The following is a 21,532-nucleotide window of genomic DNA, read 5'->3' as shown; positions in this document are numbered from 1 at the left end:
TATCTTTTTTTTTTTTTTTTTTTTTTGACAGTACATATGCATGGGTAAATTTTTTTTTTACAACCTTATCCCTTGTATTCACTTTTCCAAATTTTCCCCTCCCTCCCTCTACTCCCACCCTTAGATGACAAGCAATCCCATATATAATAAATGTGCTACAGTATATCCTAGAAACAATATATGTATGTAAAACCAAATTTCTTGTTGCATGGTAAGAATTGGATTCCGAAGGTATAAGTAACCTGGGTAGAAAGACAATAGTGCAAACATTTTACACCCCTTTCCCAATGTTCCTTCTCTGGGTGTAGCTGTTTCTGTCCATCATTGATCAACTGGAACTGAATTGGATCTTCTCTATGTTGAAGATATCCACTTCAATTAGAATATATCTTCATACAATATCGTTTTTAAAGTGTATAGTGATCTTTTGGTTCTGCTCATTTCACTCAGCATCAAATCATGTAAGTCTCTCCAAGCATATCTGTATTCATCCTGTTGGTCATTTCTTACAGAGCAATAATATTCCATAACATTCATATGCCATAATTTACCCAACCATCCTCCAATTGATGGGCATCCATTCATTTTCCAGTTTCTAGCCACTACAAAAAGAGCTGCCACAAATATTTTGGCACATACAGGTTTCTTTCCCTTCTTTAATATTTCTTTGGGATATAAGCCCAGTAGTAGCGCTGCTGGATCAAAGGGCATGCACAATTTGATAACTTTTTGGGTATAGTCCCAAATTGCTCTCCAGAATGGCTGGGATTCTTTCACAACTCTACCAACAATGCATCAGTGTCCTAGTTTTCCCACATCCCCTCCAACATTCATCATTATCTTTTCCTGTCATCTTAGCCAATCTGACAGGTGTGTAGTGGTATCTCAGAGTTGTCTTAATTTGCATTTCTCTGATCAGTAGTGATTTGGAACCCTCTTTCATATAAGTGGATATAGTTTCAATTTCATCATCTGAAAATTGTCTGTTCATATCCTTTGACCATTTATCAGTTGGAGAATGGTAATGCAAGGTTTTGTAAGGGTCAGTGTTGGAAAAATTACGAAATGAATATGTTTTGTAAATAAAACACTTTAATAAAAAGAAATAAAGATAAAGATTTAATAAGAAAAAAAAATCTCCCCCCTGGATCCATGCCCTCCCATTTTCCCTATTGTGAATAATCCCCAGGAGTTCCAATTCTTTCCCTCCTGAATTAGGACAAGAAGGTTCTTAAAACACCAAACTTTCCAGACAGTACCTAACCTTAAGGTCCCCATCTCCTTTTGGTGAAACCCCATTCTAACACCAAAGTCGTCTTCTCCTATGCCTTCTTTTCAGTTTTTTGTTTTTTTTTTCTTCCTCTCCACTTACTCACCTGAAGACTCTTTTCTTCCTGATCATTGCATAGGGGTCATCTCCTCATTGGTACTCATGATTTGATCTGAGCCTTTCACACTTTTCCTGTGTTCCCAAACAATTTTTTTTTTTAATTGATTTGTGGGGCAGGATATTTGAGGATTTTGTCTATGATCCCCTAGGTCTGCCTTTCTATTTTACTTAGTCCTTAATGAGTAATTATATTATGTACATTTTTTACCAACTTTTCCACGACATTTCAACATGTTTTATATTCAAGGTCAATTATTTGAATTCCATTAGTCTTTATAACCTATATTAGAACAAAGTAAAAATTTATATATGCAAAGTGACAAACATTTTTTATTTTTATTAATTTTATAATTATAATTTTTTGACAGTACATATACATAGGTAATTTTTTTTTTTTTACAACATTATCCATTGTACTCCCTTCTGTTCCGAATTTTTCCCCTCCTTCCCTCCACCTCCTCCCCTAAATGGCAGGCATTCCCATACATATTAAATATCTTATAGTATATCCTAGGTACAATATATAGGTGCAGAACTGAATTTTGTTGTTGTTGTTGTTGCAAAGTAAGAATTATATTTGGAAGGTAAAAATAATCTGGGAAGAAAAACAAAAAAAAAATGCTCACAGTTTACACTCATTTCCCAGTGTTCCTTTTCTGGATGTAGCTGATTCTGTCCATCATTGATCAATTGGAATTGGATTAGCTCTTCTCTATGTTGAAGATATCCACTTCCATCAGAATACATCCTCATACAGTATCATTGTTGAAGTGTATAATGATCTCCTAGTTCTACTCGTTTCACTCAGCATCAGTTGATGTAAGTCTCTCCAAGCCTCTCTGTATTCCTCCTGTTGGTCATTTCTTACAGAAAATAATATTCCATAACATTCATATACCATAATTTACCCAACCATTCTCCAATTGATGGGCATCCATTCATTTTCCAGTTTCTAGCCACTACAAAAAGGGCTGCCACAAACATTTTGGCACATACAGGTCCCTTTCCCTTCTTTAGTATTTCCTTGGGACATAAGCCCAATAGTAGCACTGCTGGGTCAAAGGGTATGCACATTTTGATAACTTTTTGGGCATAATTCCAGATTGCTCTCCAGAATGGTTGGATTCTTTCACAACTCCACCAACAATGCATCAGTGTCCCAGTTTTCCCACAGCCCCTCCAACATTCATCATTATTTGTTCCTGTCATCTTAGCCAATCTGACAGGTGTGTCTCAGAATTGTCTTAATTTGCATTTCTCTGATCAATAGTGATTTGGAACACTCTTTCATATGAGTGGAAATAGTTTTAATTTCATCATCTGAAAATTGTCTGTTCATATCCTTTGACCATTTATCAATTGGAGAATGGCTTGATTTCTTATAAATTAAAGTCAATTTTCTGTATATTTTGGAGATGAGGCCTTTATCAGAACCTTTAATTGTAAAAATGTTTTCACAATTTGTTACTTCCCTTCTAATCTTGTTTGTATTAGTTTTGTTTGTGCAGAAACTTTTTAATTTGGTGTAATCAAATTTTTCTATTTTGTGATCAATAATGGCCTCTAGTTCTCCTTTGGACACAAATTCCTTCCTCCTCCACATGTCAGAGAGGTAAACTATCCGATGTTCCTCCAATTTATTTATGATTTCGTTCTTTATGCCTAGTTTCTTCCATACTAATATCTAGTTTTCCCAGCAGTTTTTGTCAAATAATGAATTCTTATCCCAAAAGTTGGGATCTTTGGGTTTGTGAAACACTAGATTGCTAGTTTTTATTCACTATCTTGTCCTGTGAACCTAACCTATTCCACTGATCAACTAGTCTATTTATTAGCCAGTACCAAATGGTTTTGGTGACTGTTGCTTTATAATATAGTTTTAGATCAGGTACAGCTAGACCATCTTCATTTAATTTTTTTTCCATTACTTCCCTTGAAATTCTCAACCTTTTGTTGTTCCATATGAATTCTGTTGTTATTTTTTCTAGGTCATTAAAATAGTTCCTTGGGAGTCTGATTGTGGTATAGCACTAAATAAATAGATTAGTTTAGGCAGTATTATCATCTTAATTATATTCGCTGGACCTATCCAAGAGCACTCAATGTCTTTCCAATTATTTAAATCTGACTTTATTTTTTGTGGCAAGTGTTTCGTAATTTTGCTTATATAATTCCTGACTTTCCTTTGGTAGATATATTCCCAAATGTTTTATATTATCGATAGTTAATTTGAATGGAATTTCTCTTTGTATCTCTTGCTCTTGGATTGTGTTGGTAATGTATAAAAATGCTGAGGATTTATGTGGATTTATTTTGTATCCAGCAACTTTGCTTAAGTTCTGAATTATTTCTAATAGCTTTTTAGCAGAGTCTTTGGGGTTCTCTAAGTATACCACCATGTCATCTGCAAAGAGTGATAGTTTGGTTTCCTCATTACCTACTTTAATTCCTTTAATCTCTTTCTCGGCTCTTATTGCTGAGGCTAGCGTTTCTAGTACTATATTGAATAGTAATGGTGATAGTGGGCAACCTTGTTTCACTCCTGATCTTACAGGGAAAGGTTCCAGTTTCGCGCCATTACATATGATGTTTACTGAAGGTTTTAAATATATGCTTGTTATTATTTTAAGGAATAGTCCATTTATTCCTATACTCTCAAGCGTTTTTAGTAGGAATAGATATTGGATTTTATCAAATGCTTTTTCTGCATCTATTGAGATGGTCATATGGTTTTTATTAATTATACTAATGGTTTTCCTAATATTAAAGCAGCTCTGCATTCCTGGTATAAATCCTACTTGATCATAGTGTGTTATCCTGGGGATGATTTTCTGAAGTCTTTTTGCTAATATCTTATTTAAGATTTTAGCATCAATATTCATTAAGGAGATTGGTCTATAGTTTTCTTTCTCAGTTTTCAATCTACCTGGTTTAGGTATCAGTACCATGTCTGTGTCATAAAAAGCATTTGATAGGACTCCTTCAATCCCTATTTTTTCAAATAGTTTATATAGCATTGGAGTTAGTTGTTCTTTAAATGTTTGGTAGAATTCACATGTAAATCCATCTGGTCCTGGGGATTTTTTCTTAGGGTGTTGGTTAATAGCTTGTTCTATTTCTTTTTCTGAGATGGGACTATTTAGACTACTTACTTCTTCCTCTGTTAATCTGGGCAAGCTATATTTTTGAAGGTATTCTTCCATTTCATTTAAGTTATCAAATTTATTGGCATAAAGTTGAGCAAAGTAGCTCCTTAAGTAACAATACTTCTCAGGAGAGGCTATCATTTAAAATACTGAACTGAAACATATTGTTCAATTCTTTTTACATGACTGCAATTTGGTTTGTTAGCCCATGAATAACTCCACCTGACTTCTTTCTGCCTTCACCTGTATTTCCTTGAGTATATTAAGAAGGAAGTATCTTATTGGTGTCTCTACTGACATACTTTTGCTGTTGCTTTCTTTGAATTTGTAATTTCTGTTTTTTGGGATCTTGAGAAGCAAATAGTCTTTTCAGATTTGACTTTCTAAATTCTACTCAGTACTTTTGTGCTATTTCTCCTTATCTATTTGTGTTCAGGTTTTTGAGTACTTTTCTTCCTGGGATCTTTGGCAATGCTAGTGTTCTCTCTCTTTCCCCCTTCTTTCCTTATTTCTCTTATTGCTCATTTTCTGATTCTTTTCCATCTTTTGACTGGATTTGAATGGATTCAAAGCTTTAAAGTCTTTCTTAGGCTATGCTTGATTTGCTAGCCTAAATCTCTGTCCCAAGTGACTTTTGGATGAGTAGAGCTGATCTCAGCTTTTTTTTGGGTTAGTGAGATTCAGCAAAATCTGTAGCTTCCTTCCCAATATAATCTCCTTGTTTCTCACTTCTTTGGCAGTTCAATTGCATCTAGAGTTGTTGCATGTAGTTTGGAATTTAGCTCTCTAATATGTCTCTATGGAAAGAGCAGAAATGTGTGGTGTTACATTTGACCCCATTTTAAACCCAGATACTTTTGTTGCTCATGTATCTTGGTTCCTTAGGTCTTCTGTGGAGTCCTTTTGCCACATATGGTACTATCAAGGCTCTGGTTATTTGGGCTATAGCAATTGTCTGTGGTCTCTGGTTTGAAAGAGGGAGGGGAGATTGGAGTGTGGAGTTTGGTTTTGTTTCAAGGCTATAGGTTGGTTCTTTGGGTTGGCTAGTGTGGCCACTCTGCCAGTAATATATTGGGCAACTGGGGGAGGAGAATGATTGCTGCATGAGCTTAGGGTAGAAATAAATTCATATTTATGTTTTTTAAACCTTTTTGATTCTTGGTCTTCAAGACCATGGAGATATATGAAGTTACTTTATTTTTGGATTATATAGTAATTTTTATTTTGAAGAGGCTTGAACTTTAGAATCATTAAAAACAATAAAACAGTGCTTTTTTCTAACGAAATGTTAAGTTGAGTTTATTATTAACTTTTGTGCAAATACTCTAAATTGACATAGTAGTTTAAGATTTTTTAGGTCTCCAGTCTGTTGTTATGTAAGAAACTGAAAATTATAAACTTGTTGAAGTTCAGTCTGGTGATGTATTTTTTTAAAAGCACTTTGTATTTAGAGTAGATTTTCCAGTGCATTTCAGGAATTGTCTTATTTTTTGAAGGTAACATAATTCCTTAATTCATAGATTATAGCTCTAGAAAGATATCAAAGGCATTGTTTCAGATATTTATTGATAACATAAAATAAGGGACAATTTTTTCACAATTAAGTTACTGAATATTTAGCTTCAGTGTTTTAGATTGAATAACTGTAAAACTAACGAAAAGTTTCTGTAATAGCGATTTACTAAATGTAACTTCAAAAAGAAATTATTTCATTTTGAAGAAAGTAAATGTGATTCATTTCCCAGCATAGATTTATAGTACCTACTTGAAACAAGACACTGTGTTAGATGCTGGAGGCACAGCATGTATGTGACAGTTTGTATTCTTGAGAAGCAGATAAAGAAATATAGTAGTCAAAGGAATGAACTAAGAATCAGCTTTTGGCTTAAGAACTGGATATAATGTAGGGCACCTTTGTTTCCTCATCTACCAACTGAGATATTTTGCTTTTATTCAATGATCTTTAAGATCCTTTTGACTAGTATAATCTATATTTATCTCTGAAATACAGAAAGTATTTACAAAAAGACAATTGTATATGATTTTAAGTGTAATTTTTATTTTTACTTTTTTCTCCTTATTCCATCCCCTTTGAAACAAAATTTATTAAATATTCATAGTCAAGTAAAACAAATTACTATACTGGTATGTTTAACAAAGATATGTTTTATGCTGTGCATGGCTTGACAAGTGATGTTTCATCATTGTTCCTTTTAGAGACTTTGGTTGATCATTGCATTGGTCAGAGTTCTTAAGTCTTTCCAAATTGTTTGTCTTTACACTCTTGTTGTTGTTGTATTATTATTGTATAAATTTCACCCTATGTCGAAAGAATCTGTCTATATTTCTCTGAACCTGTTCCTTTTGTAATTTCTTTATAGTATAGTAATATTCCATTGCATTCATTTGTCATTTTGCTTAGTCATTTCCCTATAGTTTCTAGCTCTTTACCACGAGAAAAAGAGCTGGTATCATAATTTATATACTTAAATTTCCTTTTCCTTTTTCAATGAGTTCTTTGGAGTTTTGGTCTAGTAGAAATATTCCTGGTTTAAAGTTTATTGGCTTTTGAGGAATAGTTTAAAATTGCTTTCTAGAGTAGTTTGTCCAATTCATGGCTCTACCATATCAGTTAATATCCCTGTTTTCTTACAAGCTACAAGAAAAAAACAATTGTTATTTTCCTTTTTTCCCCATCTTTGCACTTCTGATGGATATGGGGTGAAATTTCACAATTGCTTTAATTTGTGTCTTTGTAGTTAAGATTCTGGAAGCATTTTTTCATGTGTATTGACAGCTTGAGTGTTTTCCTTTGAGAAGGTTTTGTGTGTGTGTGTGTGTGTGTGTGTGTGTGTGTGTGTGTGTGTGTGTGTGTGTGTGTGTGTGTGTGTTTCATATCTTTTGACCATTTATCAGTTGAAGATTCTCTTATTCTTTTTTTAGTTTTTCCCCCTTTTTATTGTTTTCTTCTGGTCATACATGTACATTAATTTATTTTAAATACACATTTATTTATGAATCATATTGAGAGAGAAAAAGCAGAATAAAGAGGAAAAAAAAAAACAACAGAAGAAAACATGAACATAGCATGTGTTGATTTACATTCATTCTCCATAGTTCTTTCTCTGAATGCAGACAGTGTCTTCTAACCAAAGTTTATTGATCTTGTTTTGGATCATTGAACTGCTGAGAAGAACCAAGTCTTTCATTGTTGATCCCAGCACAGTCTTGCTTTTCAGTGGTTCTGCTTTTTCCACTCAGCATCAGTTCATGTAAATTTTTCCAGGACTTTGCTTGTTCATCATTTTTTATAGTACAATAATATTCCATTATCTTCAAATACCACAACTTATTCAGCTATTCCCCAATTGATGGGCTCTCTATTCATTTTTCAATTTTTTTGCTACCACAAAAAGAGCTGCTACAAACATTTTTTGCACATATGGGTCCTTTTCCCTTCTTTGTGATTTTCTTGGGATTTAGACCCAATAGTGGCACTGCTAAGTGGCACAGTATGCTCTGGGCATTTTTACTATTTTCTTTCCAGAATGGTTGGATCATTTCACATTCACCAATAATGCATTAATATCCCAGTTTTCCCACATTCTTTCCAATTTTTTATTATTAACTTTTCTTGTCATCTTGGCCAATCTGAGAGATCTGAGGTAGTACCTCAGAGTTGTTTTAAATATGTGTTTCTCTAATCAATAGTGATTTTTAGTCATATTTTTCATATGACTATAGGTAGTTTTAATTTTATCTAAAAATTGTCTCTTCATATCCTTTTACCATTCATTAATTGGGGAACAACTGGTATTTAAAACTGTTTTCAGAGGTTAATTTTCAAGTAATTTTAGCCTAGCTGTTGAAAAATATTACAAAGATAACTGTATATCATTCAATTATATTTTTTTCAATCCAAAGGATGTGACCATGCACATTTGCTGAAATATGGATAAAGTTTATCTATTTACCAGGATATACATGAACATTTATAGAAAGAAAAGATTATGCTCCTAAAACTTTTTTTTTGACTATAATATTTTAAATGACATTAATTATGCTTTCATTATATTGCCAATGTAAGCTTATCTTTAAGTATGATATTCAGTACTTTTATAGTTTTGCTTTCTTTTATTTATTATGTTGCAATACCCTTGACTGAAATAGACTTTTCTTGTTATATTACATTCATAAAGAGGTTAGAAACTTATTTTAAAGCTTTTCATTGAATTTTTCCTTTGGGCTAAAATAAATTATCATATTTTACAATATATAAATTTAAATAATTTGAATAATTAAACTATTTACATCAATTGAAAACTAGATATATTTATCTTTTTTTCTTTTAGTCTTAACAGTAGCAATAAGAAAGGGGGGGCGATATAGTACCATATATGTGGAATAACCTCCTACAAAATGTCAATATTTTTCATGTTTCTTTAAGTCATATGGCACTTAAACTTAAATGAATCAATGATAGATTTTCTCTCCAGAGGTATAATCAATAGTTTTTTATCCTTTATGACTTGTTCCTATAACTCTTACCCAGGATTGCACCCAGCATTAAGGCTGGCTATCTTCTGAACCACTCCAAATAGAATTATTTTCTCTTCTTTGCTTTCTCCTCCATATAGCAATTTTTAAATCTACATATCATTTATTACTTATATGATATTTTGTAAATGTTTTAGTTCTACTAATAAATTATTATCAGCTCTTTTAAGACCAGGATTACATCCTAATTTTTTTGTACCAACTTAATTTGTAATTCAATATCTTGCTCTTCTAAAACTTAATGATGTTTTGCAAACTTTTGTTCAAAATGTTCTGTTTAGTTTTTTTTCTTAATACTACTAATAAATCTGTCTCTTTTTGTCTCTTTCTCTCTCTTTTTCTTCCTCTTTCCCTTCTTCCAGGATATTCAGATTTGCATAATGACTATTAATTGAAAGAGAAGCATAACAAATCCTCATACAGCATGGAAACAGCTTTGGCAGAAGGTGGGGATCTTGAACAAAATTTGGTGAGTGTTTTAAATGTAACACTGTATTGTATTTTAAAATGGGGGGAAAACATTTAAGTTGGAAGAATCTGAGGTCATCAAAAATCTTCTCTAGAGCATGATCTACAATCTCTATTTAAAACACTTTGAGTGTAACACATTTCATCCATTATGAAAAAGGTTTTTTTTTTTTGGTTTTTTAGTTTTAAGCCAAAAATCTATGTTTAAATATCTGTTTTTTTAAATTCTGGGGGATGAAGCAGAACAAGGCTTTTAAAAAATGTCATACTCTCTAGAAATACATTAGAGTGAGACAGGTCTAGGACCGACCCTGATATTGGTAGTAAAGTACTTTATTAAAAACTCTGATAAAATCCAGGTAAGTTATATTTATAACATTTTCCTTATCTTGTTCACTGTCAGAAAACGTCAGTCTATCATGATATATCCTAGATGTAGCCATGTTGATTCATTGTAGTCCCTATTTCCTTTTCTTTTTTATTAATCATCATTTTAGTGCTATGTTATGACCTATAATATAGATTTGGGGCTTTTTTTTTTTTTTTTTTTTTTTTTTTAAATCAGTTCCTCTGGTCCCTCTTTTCTCATACATAGGTTTTGTGAAGACATTTTTAGGAGGAAAATTGACACTTATTTTTATGAGTTGCTACAGGACTGATAATGAATACTGCATTGAGCTTTCTTCAGTAAATACTTAGAAAAGGCTGAGTTGTTTAAATTAGCAGATAACTTCAGTTATGAACAGTCTCACATGAGAAAGTTAAAACATCTTACTTGATCATCGTAGTTTCTGTATGCTAATTCCAGATTTCTTTTTGAGTTTTTAAATAATTAATATTTCTAATAATTTTAAGTTTATAAGTTAAAATATGTTAAAGGGGCATTGACATTATAAGATTTATTAAGGGATTTCTCTAAGGTCGTAAAATTAATTAGCGGTGGATTTGGAAATAAGTTCTTTCATTTTCAGTACTTTTTTCCAACTCCATTGCTTGCCTCTCTCAATTCTCAAGTAATTGTAATTTAATAATGCAGTCATGAACACAAATATATATGGTTCAGGGTTGAATGTGATATCTGGGTAATGGAGAAATTCAGAAAATCTATTGTACAAAAATATTACAAAATCATTAAGTTTAGATCAATGAAGGCTTCATAGAATTGACATGTGGGTCTTAAAGGAAGAAAAGAATTTGATCAAATTGAGATTACATTTCAATTATAGGAATGTGTTATATAACTGCCTAAAATGGGCAAAATGAGATCAGAGAAGTGCAGGGTGGGATATAACTTTGTAAATGTGGAGAGAGCATGTAGAATAGGGATAGGTTATATATATATAGCCTTCTTGTGGAAGTCTTTAAATGCTGGGGTTTATTTTATCCCATTAACTTTAGGGAGCCATTGAAGGTCTTTGAACAGACTAGTGATATAGAACTACAAGAGTTAGTTCACAAACTAAATGAAAAGTGAACTATAGAGATACTGGAGACCCAAGTGACAAACTAAGAGACTATCAGAGTAGTTCTTCAGAGTAATGAGAGCTTAAACTAGGGTGGTAGCAGTGTGTGTGATAATGAAGAGGCACTTGGTAGCACATAAGGTGCTACCAAGATAGAATCTATAGAACTTAGCAGCTGGCTTAGTATAGGAGGTAAAGGAATGAATCAAAAATGATTCAGATTTTTAGTCCTAGTAACCAGTAGGATGGTGATGCCATCAACAGAAATTGGGAGGAAGAGAAGGTTTCTGTTTTGGATATGTTGAGTTTAAGGTGCTATTGACATAACGAGATGTAGATGTCTAATTTGGGATTTGGAAATGAGGTGCAGGAATTCAGAAAAGAGATCTGGGGTGAATAGTTCCATTTGGTAGTCATTTACATAAAGGTGATATAAAGGAAGTGGAAGGAAGAATAGAGATATAAGTGAAGGAGTTGGGAGGAGACTGGTCAAATAAGAGAACCAGGAGAACAGAAGCCTAGGGAAGAAAGTATCAAAGTGGAGTGAAGCAACTGTTCCAGATACTCATAAATGACTAAGGAGATTCAAATTGGAAATGTATTATTGGATTGATAGGAATCTTTTTGACTTATCATGATAGTTGTTTTATTAGAACAGAGGATTCAGATTATATACAACATTTGACATATTTATAGACTTTTTCTAGAATTGATATATTGATACATTGAGGGGGGATTGCATAGTGAAAAGGAGTTATTTTTAGGATAGAGATCTAAGTATGCTTATTACAGGGAGACGGAAAAGGCACCAGTAAAAGGAATAATTGATGAGAGAGACAAGGAGAAGCAACTCATGGATGAGTGGATAGAGTGCCAGGTCTGAAGTTAGGAAGATCTGAATTCAAATTCAGCCTTTGACACTTACTAGTTATGTGACCCTCAACAAGTTACTTAACCTTGTTTGTCTTGGTTTTCTCATCTAATATAATCAACTGGAGAAGGAGAAAACACCAAATGATGTCATGAAGAGTTCGATATACCTGAAAAGACAGAGCCACAAGAAAGAAAGGGATTTATTAAACATAATTGAGTGAAATAGGAGTGAACGTCACTGATAGCCCAAGTGCAGATTCCATCCTAATATTTTGTCTGAATCTAGTGGTAAGTGACCAGCAAAATAAAGTATCTTATTTCAAAAAGCTAGTGGTTTGTTTACTTAATGTAGACAGTGAATTTACTGAAGTGGGAATGGCTGTTTGTTTGCTAACATTGATCTTTTAGGTTTTGATGGGGGAAAAAAAGATTAATAAAATTTCCTTGGAGTTTAAAAAAGAAGTGCAGGTACTTTAAAAAAAAGTAAAGCATAATTATAAGCTACCATTCTACATATTAATTGAATAAAATTTTCATACTTTGCTCACCATAGATTTCTTTTACTTTATTAAGAAAGTATGAGCTTAACAAATACCCCAAAAAGAACATTATCACATAAAAAAGTAGAATAGAAAAAGAGGATTATATGTTACTTAAAAATTTGTCTTGTTTATACCTGTTTTTTCAGATCTTCTCTGGTAGTACCTAGAGGACTCCTGTTCTGCCTCGTCTTCTTAATTTTTCACCAATCTGTGTTTTCCTTGAGGTGTAAATTTGTACTCTGTAGAGCTTCAAATTTAGTGACGTACTCTATCATCTTCCCATCTTCTTGCTTCTGAATTCTTGGATAATAGACCATGTAGTTAACTTTGTTTTTTTGAATGAACTTCACTTTCTTATGATGAAAATTTTCAATTTTATCCTTTGTAATCCTGTATTAGTGAACTTTTCTCTCTGTAATTGTGGAACATATTTCATTTCCTACTCCTGTAATTTCTAAAAGCAGTTGTTCAAACAGTAAACACATATTGTGTTCAGAACAATATGACAAAAGAATTGTTTTCTATTATTGTTATAATAATAATGAGTAGTAATGAAAATTCTTATGTTGAAACATGGCTTTGACAATAGCTCTCAAATTAATTGTATATTTTTAAGAAAAGCTTTCCTTTTTGGATGTCACATCTCAAAGTATTCCTATAACTAACTCATTTGTAATAGTGAAAGGAGAGATCTATAAAGAGAAAAGACTTCCAATGTCTCAAATGACTATTATAGGGAAAACATGAACTTTTAAGCAGTGTTAATGAGTACATTTTTAGAATCACTAATTGTGACCAGTTGTGCACTGAGCTTGTTGAAAATAGAACATGTTAATGCTAGCAAGTTAGTTCTTAAATCTAGAACGTTCAAATGGGGTTTTTTCTTTGTTAATAATACATGTATGTTAATTCTAGTTGTTTTTTCTTTTTTTCTAAATTCATTTATTTAATATTTTCTCCCAGTTAGATTCAAAACATTTTTTTACGTTTATTTTTAAGATTTTTGAGTTCTAGATTCTTTTCCTTATCCCCCACCCACAATTAAGAAACTACATGTGAAGTTATGCAAAACATTTCCATAAAAGTCAAGTTGTAAAAGAAAACAGATCTCTCATCCTAATGAAAATAAAAACCCTCAAGAAAAGTCGAGTTGAGAGAGAGAAAAAAAAATATGAGAGAATGCTTTGATCTATATTTAAACTCCATCAATTCCTTGTCTGGGTATAGATAGGATTTTTCCTCATGAGTCCTTCAGAGTAGGTGTGGATGATTGTACTACTGAGAATAACAAAGTCATTTACAGCTGGTCCTCCCAGAACATTGCTATTACTTTGTCTACAATATGTTCACTTTGCTCATGTAGTATTTTGCAAGTTTGTTTATTTGTTTTTTTTCCTGAGAACATCCTGCTGTCATTTCCCAGAGAACAAAAATATTCCACCAGAAAAACTTGCTTTGAAAATTTTTTTACAATTACCATTTATTCTCTTAAGTGTTGTGTTACTGACTCTTCCCTCTCCCTATATGTCCTCTTTTATACATCCTCCCTTCCCATATCCTGTTCCTCTATATTTTCTACCAGGTTAAGATAGATTTCTATACCCCTATTGAGTATGTATTGAATACCCCTAATTGAGCCAATTCTGATGAGATTAAGGTTCATTCACTCATCCTCTCCCCTTCTTCCTCTCCACTATAAAAACTTTTTGCTATTTTTTAATAGCAAATAATTTGCACCATTATATTTTCTCTTTTCCTTTCTTCTAGTACATTCCTCTCTCACCCCTTAAGTTCGTAATTAAAAAAAACAAAACATTTTATCCCTTCATATTCAGCTCACACCTTCTAACAGTTGTAATAATGAGAATGTTCCAATGAGTTTACAAGTATCATCCTCCCATATAGGAATGTAAACAAATAAACCTTATTAAGTCTCTTATGATATTACTTTCCTGGTTATCTACTGTATTTGAAAAACAGATTTTCTACTTAGCTCTTGTTTTTTCATCATGAATGCTTGAAAATCATTGAATAACCACCTTTTCTTCTGAAGATTATACTCAGTTTTTCTGAGTAACTGATTCTTGTTTACAGACCTAGCTCTATTGCTCTCTGGAATATTCCAAGGCCTTCAGTCGTTTAATGTAGAAACTGCTAAATCTTGCGTTATCTTGACTGTGACTCCACTATACTTGAATTGTTTCTTTCTGGATGCTTTGCAGTATTTTATCTTTAACCTGGGAGTTTGGGAATTTGGTTATAATATTCCTGGGAGTTTTCATTTTGAGATCTTTCAGGAGGTGATTGGTAGATTCTTTCAATTTCTATTTTACCCTCTGGTTCTAGAATGTTAGGACAGTTTTTTTGTTTGTTTGTTTTTTGTTTGTTTGTTTGTTTTTGTTTTTTTTTTGGATAATTTCTTGAATTGATGTCCAGATTCTTTTTTTGATCATGACTTTGAGGTAGACCAGTAATTTTTAAAGTATGTCTCCTGGATCTATTTTCCATGTCAGTTGTTTTTCCAATGAGATAGCGCGCTCTCTCTCTCTCTCTCTCTCTCTCTCTCTCTCTCTCTCTCTCTCTCTCTCTCTCTCTCTCTCTCTCTCTCTCTCCCTCTCTCTCCCTCTCTCCCTCTCCCTCTCCCTTTTTAATCTTGATTTCTCAAAAATATTAGCTTCCATTTGCTCAATTCTATTTTTTAAGGAACTATTTTCCTCAGTGAACATTTGTACCTTCTTTTCCAATTGGCCAATTTTGCTTTTTAAGGCATTTTTCTCATTAGCTTTTTGTATTGCCATTTGCATCTCTCTCAATTCTTTTCCCAATTTTCCCTTTATCTCTTACTTGATTTTTCCTTTTGAGCGCTTCCCTAGTCTGAGCCAATTCTTGTTTTTCTTTGGATCTAGGAGTTTTGACTTTTATCATCTCCTGAGAGTGTATTTTGATCTTCCTTGTCAATATAATAACTTTAAATGGTCAGAGACTTTTTTTGTTTACTGCTCATTTTCTTAGTCTTTTTTTTTTCCTACTCTCTTTTTTGTATTCTGTTTTTGTTCTATTGCTCTAAAATTTATTTAGAGTCATTACTTAAAGGTATTTAGAGCAGTTTGGGGGAGAGGTTGGGCAAGTTCATATCTTTACTCTCTGCTATCTTGGCTCTAGTTGCTTTTTCAGGGAAATAATTGCTATTTCTTTTAAGATGTCCTGCTTAGGTAGACTTTTATCCATCCCCTCCTCAGATGCTTAACTTCTTATTCTTTTATATATTTTTGTTAAATATGTTAATGTCATATTAAATACAAAAAAGGAATAATTTTTGTTTTTATGATATTAGTTTTTCTGGCCAATACAATTTTCAATTATCTCTAAGTGCTCCACAATTTTGTCTTTTTGGAAGGAAGCTTCCATTTGTCACGGGTAAAGATCTTTAGATTGTGATTTTTGATTTTTAAAACATGAAAATTAGTTAAATTTTTGTTTTTGCATCACTTGGGAGAAATTTGCATTATTTTTTCAGGATGTATGGAAGCATTTCTTACCACATAAGGATATGGAACACATGGGACTAGAAATTTAAAATGGATGAAGTGGTGACAAGGATAAATATCTTGTTTAAACTTGTCTTCTCTTGAAGAAACCTTTGTATAATTGGTATGACTCCTATAAGAAAGCTGCATAGATTAGAACTGGAGGCTATGCGCCTTATTTAGGGACCAAGCTTTCCAACTATTTAAAAGACTTTTAATACATTTACTTGTTTAATTAATCTAAATTTTGAGAGCATTTTAAAGAGAAAATAACATGATGGGAAGACATCTTTCCATAACTCTGAAATGGTAAATTGTTTAAGAAAAAAAAGTTATTTGAAAGTATAATAGTTTACAACTTAATCCACTTAATGTATACATTTATTCCTCAAAGTATTCCACTTCCAGAAAATAAGGTTTTTAGTTAGCTATTTATACTACCTATATAGATATTTAAATCACTTGTAATGGTTTCTCATGTTTCTTCATATTCATGAAGATTAGAGTAACTGATTAATATAGTTAATTATTAATTAATATTTTATTAATCATATCTGAATAGCTCTTCAACAATTAATAACATTTTTATAGTACATAAAAATTCCTAGTGCTTCTTTTTAATAATACAAAATAATTTTTATGCATATTCTTGAAAAATTATTTCCAGAAAGGTATGTTCCTATGTTTGAAGAAATATCGAAACAGAGCAAATTTTCTATCAGAACTGCTTTTCTCTTAGTTGGTGTGGTGATATAGATTCTGTTGATCCCCTAGATTGAAACAGCTTTTGAGGGTCTGCAAAAATAGTCAAATTTAATCTTATCTTTTTTTATTTTTACCTTCAACCACTACCTTGTTTTAGTATGAACCCTTCTGTAAATTTGAATCAGATTTAGAATTATAAGATGTTAGTTATGAAAGAGGATCCATACCTTTAATTTTATATATAAGGAAAATGAAGCATAACAGATTTTGATTTCTCTGAAGTCAGACTGTTAATAAATTGCAGAAGTCTGAAAACTTCTAATACAGTTACACTATATATAACACCATTCTTATTTTGAATCATCCCCTTACACTATGGACACTTGAGATTTTAGACTATCATACCAGAAGAGAAGGGAAATAAACTTAGTTCCTACCTTGTTCCAGAAATACACTAAGCACTTTACAAATGTTAACTCATTTGATCCTCAACAATCCTGTAAAGTATGCCATTATCTTCATTTTACAGTTGAGGAAACTGAAAAAGGAAGTTAAATGATATACCCGAGTTACACAGATAGGAAATGAATGAGACTAGGTATGAACTTAGGGCTTTCTGCTTCCAGGCCCAGTGCTTTCCATTGTGCCTCCATGCTGCCTCAAAAAGAATAACATCTGTAATTCCTTGACCAACTGCCACTTACCTGCCAGTTTCCTTTCTTCAGTGCCCTGGACTTTTTTCATCCTAGCTAAATGGCTTCCTATTTTCATATGACCTAACTATTTGACATGTGGATTTCTTTCTCTTTCCAGAGTCAAACCTCTACACATATCCTACCTAGTTGGTTGGTTTTACTAGAATATATTAGGAAGATGGTCTATTATTACCAAAAAAGGAATAATTACAAATTTAAATCTCAGGAAATATAAAAGTTAATGTTGCATAGCAAATTTAACCAACTTTAACATTTGGGTTCTTATATATGTTATAATCTGCCTTTTAACAGTATGTGACATATAGTATTCCATGTAAATGAATAGCTTATTACTTTTTTTATTCTATTTTCTTGTATGGCTAATACTTGAAATTGATTTTTCTATCATAAGATATCTTAAAATATAGATGGCACATAGAATCCAAAAGGAGAGAAATTTTTGGTAAGTTCAAGTCTAATGAATAGCTTTTTTGGGTCTGATAAAATAGTCAATATGATATTAGCGGGTTGCTTGTGGTAGTTTGATCTTGTGTGGCATGATATCCTTAATGAGCAATATGGTACTAAGTAGAGGTGGTGTTGAATTGGGCTAAATAGAATTCAGTCTCATGTGTCCATGTAAAGAGATGGCCAAAATAAAATTCAAAATAGGATAAGCTCTTGTTTCAGAGTGTAAAACAGAATCGTTTACTGCAATGTATATGATTAGCCTTCATTTACTTAAATATTTATATATGTGGGACTTAAGCTGTCTTGGGTTACCTGTTTCTCAGTTATCTTCCACAGATAATGAGACTTGATCTCCCGATCCTTAGCCAGTTTCATTTGAAGCCTCAAAATTATTTGATCTCTTTTTAGTGGGTATATTTTTACATGACTAGTTAACTCACATAGAGCAGATGATAATGAAAATGATATCATGAATTCTCTGATCTTTATATTATAATCATAGGCTACAGATCCAACTCTTAACTGAGAACCTTTTAACATATAACTGTTACATGCATGCAGATCATTGATCACAATTAAAAATAAAACCAACATATCTTTATAGAATATGTATAGCATATACACACACACATACACAGAAGCATGCATATGTATTAATCTATGTATAAAAGACAGTAGTGTGAGAACTGGTTTGATCATTGCAAAGCCATTAAAACATTTGAGGAAAAATAACTCAAGATATGTGGCCTATTGATTAGGCATCCATTAATTAAATTACTGATGGGGATCCTAATCCTAATGCACTGGGTAAGTGGAATACGAAATTTATATATAATATGGTTGTTGTCCTCACAGGTATATTAACAAATTTGGGGATAAGATATACATGCAAATAATCAATAACAAAAATGAAAAGTACATTAGCAAAATGGGAAATTGTCATATGTGATCTCAAAAAAAGCTATTAGTGAGAACTAGTGAGATCATCTTAATGGACGAAGAATAAACCTGAAGATTGGTAATTCACTATAATGGAAAGAATAATATATTTGGAGCTGGATAACCTGAGATGGAATCCTAGCCTTGCTGTTGCTTACTTATATCTAAGTTATCTAATTTCTCAGTCTCTCAGTATTTTGATGTATAAAATTAGGAGTTTGGACATACTGCCCTCTTTTGGCCCTTTCAATTATAATCTCTTAACATAAATCTGGCTAACAAGGGATTAGAATTATTAAGTACAATGACCAGCCTCTATTAATGTCCCATGGTGCTGTGGAGATAATAAGCAGTCAGTGGCTATACATAAAGGAAAAATTTCAAATTGAACACAGTGAGAGGGACTTTTCAGATGATCTTGTCTCAGCAAAAGCTTGGTAGCATAAGATACATTTGGATAATAAAATTGTAACATTTTTACAAGAGCATAAAATTTTATATAAGGAAATATTGGGATTTAAGACAACATAGAGAAGTTGAGGTCATACTATAGAGAGGCTCTTGAATATTTGAGTATATTGTTGATTGTAGTGTTGCTATGTTGATTTCGATTTTTGTCTCTCTCATATATACATATATATATATATGAGAGAGTGAGTTGGGTGCCATTTGTGGATTTTGAGCTGGGAAATGGCATGAAGTGGCATTTTGAAAAATTATTGCTAACTTTATATAAGATATATAGGGGAGAGATTAAGTCCCTTAACTTTTGGACCCGATTTTCCTCATTCTTAAAATGGGATGGAAAGAAATTTGGACCAGATGACCAAAGATCTGTTCTAGCTCTAAATCTATAAAGCTGTGATTCTAAGACTGAATTCATTTATTACTATTGAGGAAAGGGAAGGATTAGTGGAAGAAGTATAATATAATAGATTTTGTGGCAATATGGTATGATATAGAGGATGAGGAAGGAGTCAGAATTTACTGTGATTTTTCAGCTTCCTGACTGGGATGGTGGTAGCATTAGTAATAGAAATTGGGAGGAATGAAGGAAAAAATTTAAAAAGAGAATAGAGGCAGTAGTAAAAAACATGATCTGAACATTTTATGAAGTAATTTGGGCAGGGGAATAAGTACTACTCATTGTACTAAGTGCTAAAGATACAAAGAAAGGCAAAAAAACAGTCCTTATTTTTAAGGGCCTTAGAGAATTGCATGCAGGATATATAGAAAATAACTTCAGAGGAGTGGCATTAACATGAAGGGGAAGAATCAAGACGGGATTCTTAAAGCATGGAAGTCTTGGGATTTTATCTGAGAATTAAAAGCCAGGGAAGCCAGAAGGTGGAAATGAGTTTCAGACATGGGGAAGATAGGGGTGGGGGAGGAAAAAGATGAAGTGGAGGAAGCAGCCTGTACAACTGGAAGATGGAGTGTCATGTTCAAGGAAGAGCAAGGAGGCCAGTGCTAGTGAATAGTAGAGAAACTGGGGATGAGTAAGTTGTAAGAACACTTATTGACTGAATATATAGGATTTATCAAGGACTTACTATATGCATTGTGCTGAGAGCTAATGATTCATATAGAAAGAAAAAAAATTAGTGTCTGCTCTTTGCTCTTTGTTCAATCATTTTTTTTTCGCAAGGTAAACAAATGAATTGAAGATGCACCTAAAAATACTAGAAAATTAACAAAAGAAAAATTCCCAATTGAACACCAAATTGGAAATCCTAAAAATCAAAGAAAAGTTTAATAAAACTGAAAATAAGAAAACAATTGTGCTAATAAGTAAAACTTTTAAGCTAGTTTTTTTTTTTTTTCATAAAACAAACACCACAATAAAACAGGTTAAATTGATTTTAAAAAGGAAAGAAGAAAACCAGAGGACTGCTATCAAAAATGAAAAGTTAATTCATCACTAATAAAGAGGAAATTAGGGATTATTTTGCCTAGTTATATGTCAATATATCTGACAATGTAAGTGAAATGGATGAATATTTATAAAAAATAAAGGTGCCCGGATAAGGAAAAAGAATACTAAAATAATCCCATCTTAGAAAAAGAAATTAAATAGCTATTAATGAAGTCTCTCTTTCTCTCTCTCTCTCTCTTTTTTTTTTTTTTTTTTTTTTTTTTTTAAACCTTTTTATCGTCAAAACAAAGGCATGGATAATTTTCAACATTCACCCTTGCAATACCTTGTGTTCCAAATTTTTTCTCTCCCTTCTACCCACTCCCTCCCCTGCATGGCAATATATGTTAAACTTAAATATTTCTTCTATACATATTTCCACAATTATCATGCTGCACAAGAAACATCAGATCAAAAAGGGAAAAAAAATGGAGTGAAGCCAAGATGGTGGAGAAGGCACATGGGACTTTCTAAATTCCTCTCATACCCTTACCCTGAATTAGTAAATTCAGCTTCAAAAATAGCACTTGAGTGGTAAAATTCACAAAGTTTGGAAATACAACAATTTACCAACCGAAGATAATCTGGAAGATCGACAGGAAAGGTTGGTCCTGAGTGGCGGGAGCAGGCCTTTGCAAGCAGGATGATAGGAAAGGCTAGCATACAGAGAGGATGGGTGGGGGAAGAGGCCAGTCTCAGTGGCTGGAAAATTTACAGGGAAGACTCTACCACAGATTGGCTGCTCTGCTTTGGTTGCAAAGCAATAGACCACCAGAGAAATTAAAGCCGAAGGTGGAGGGTATTCTAAAAAATGCCAGAACCTGACAGGATTCCCACCCAA

General features: G+C 32.5%; 1 protein-coding gene across 13 annotated transcripts in view; it reads left to right on the top strand.

Moving 5' to 3' along the window:
• The window catches only part of OSBPL8 (oxysterol binding protein like 8), a 236,004-nt gene that overhangs the window by 69,574 nt on the left and 144,898 nt on the right, over window positions 1–21,532 (top strand). For 9 of the 13 annotated variants that reach the window (XM_074270813.1, XM_074270814.1, XM_074270812.1 and 6 more), the window contains one exon: window positions 9,456–9,562. Coding sequence is in view for 4 of the 13 variants with exons in the window: in XM_074270809.1 (XP_074126910.1) it covers window positions 9,518–9,562 (45 nt within the window). In the remaining 9 variants the exon portion in view is untranslated. Of the gene's footprint in view, window positions 1–9,455; window positions 9,563–12,022; window positions 12,186–21,532 lie in introns of those variants that run through there. The other 4 variants (XM_074270816.1, XM_074270815.1, XM_074270817.1 and 1 more) reach the window with 3 other exon arrangements.

Source organism: Sminthopsis crassicaudata, chromosome 5 (assembly GCF_048593235.1).
Source record: "Sminthopsis crassicaudata isolate SCR6 chromosome 5, ASM4859323v1, whole genome shotgun sequence".
Taxonomy (NCBI): domain Eukaryota; kingdom Metazoa; phylum Chordata; class Mammalia; order Dasyuromorphia; family Dasyuridae; genus Sminthopsis; species Sminthopsis crassicaudata.
Note: the sequence above shows the minus strand (reverse complement) of the source record. Positions and strands in the feature narration are given on the sequence as shown.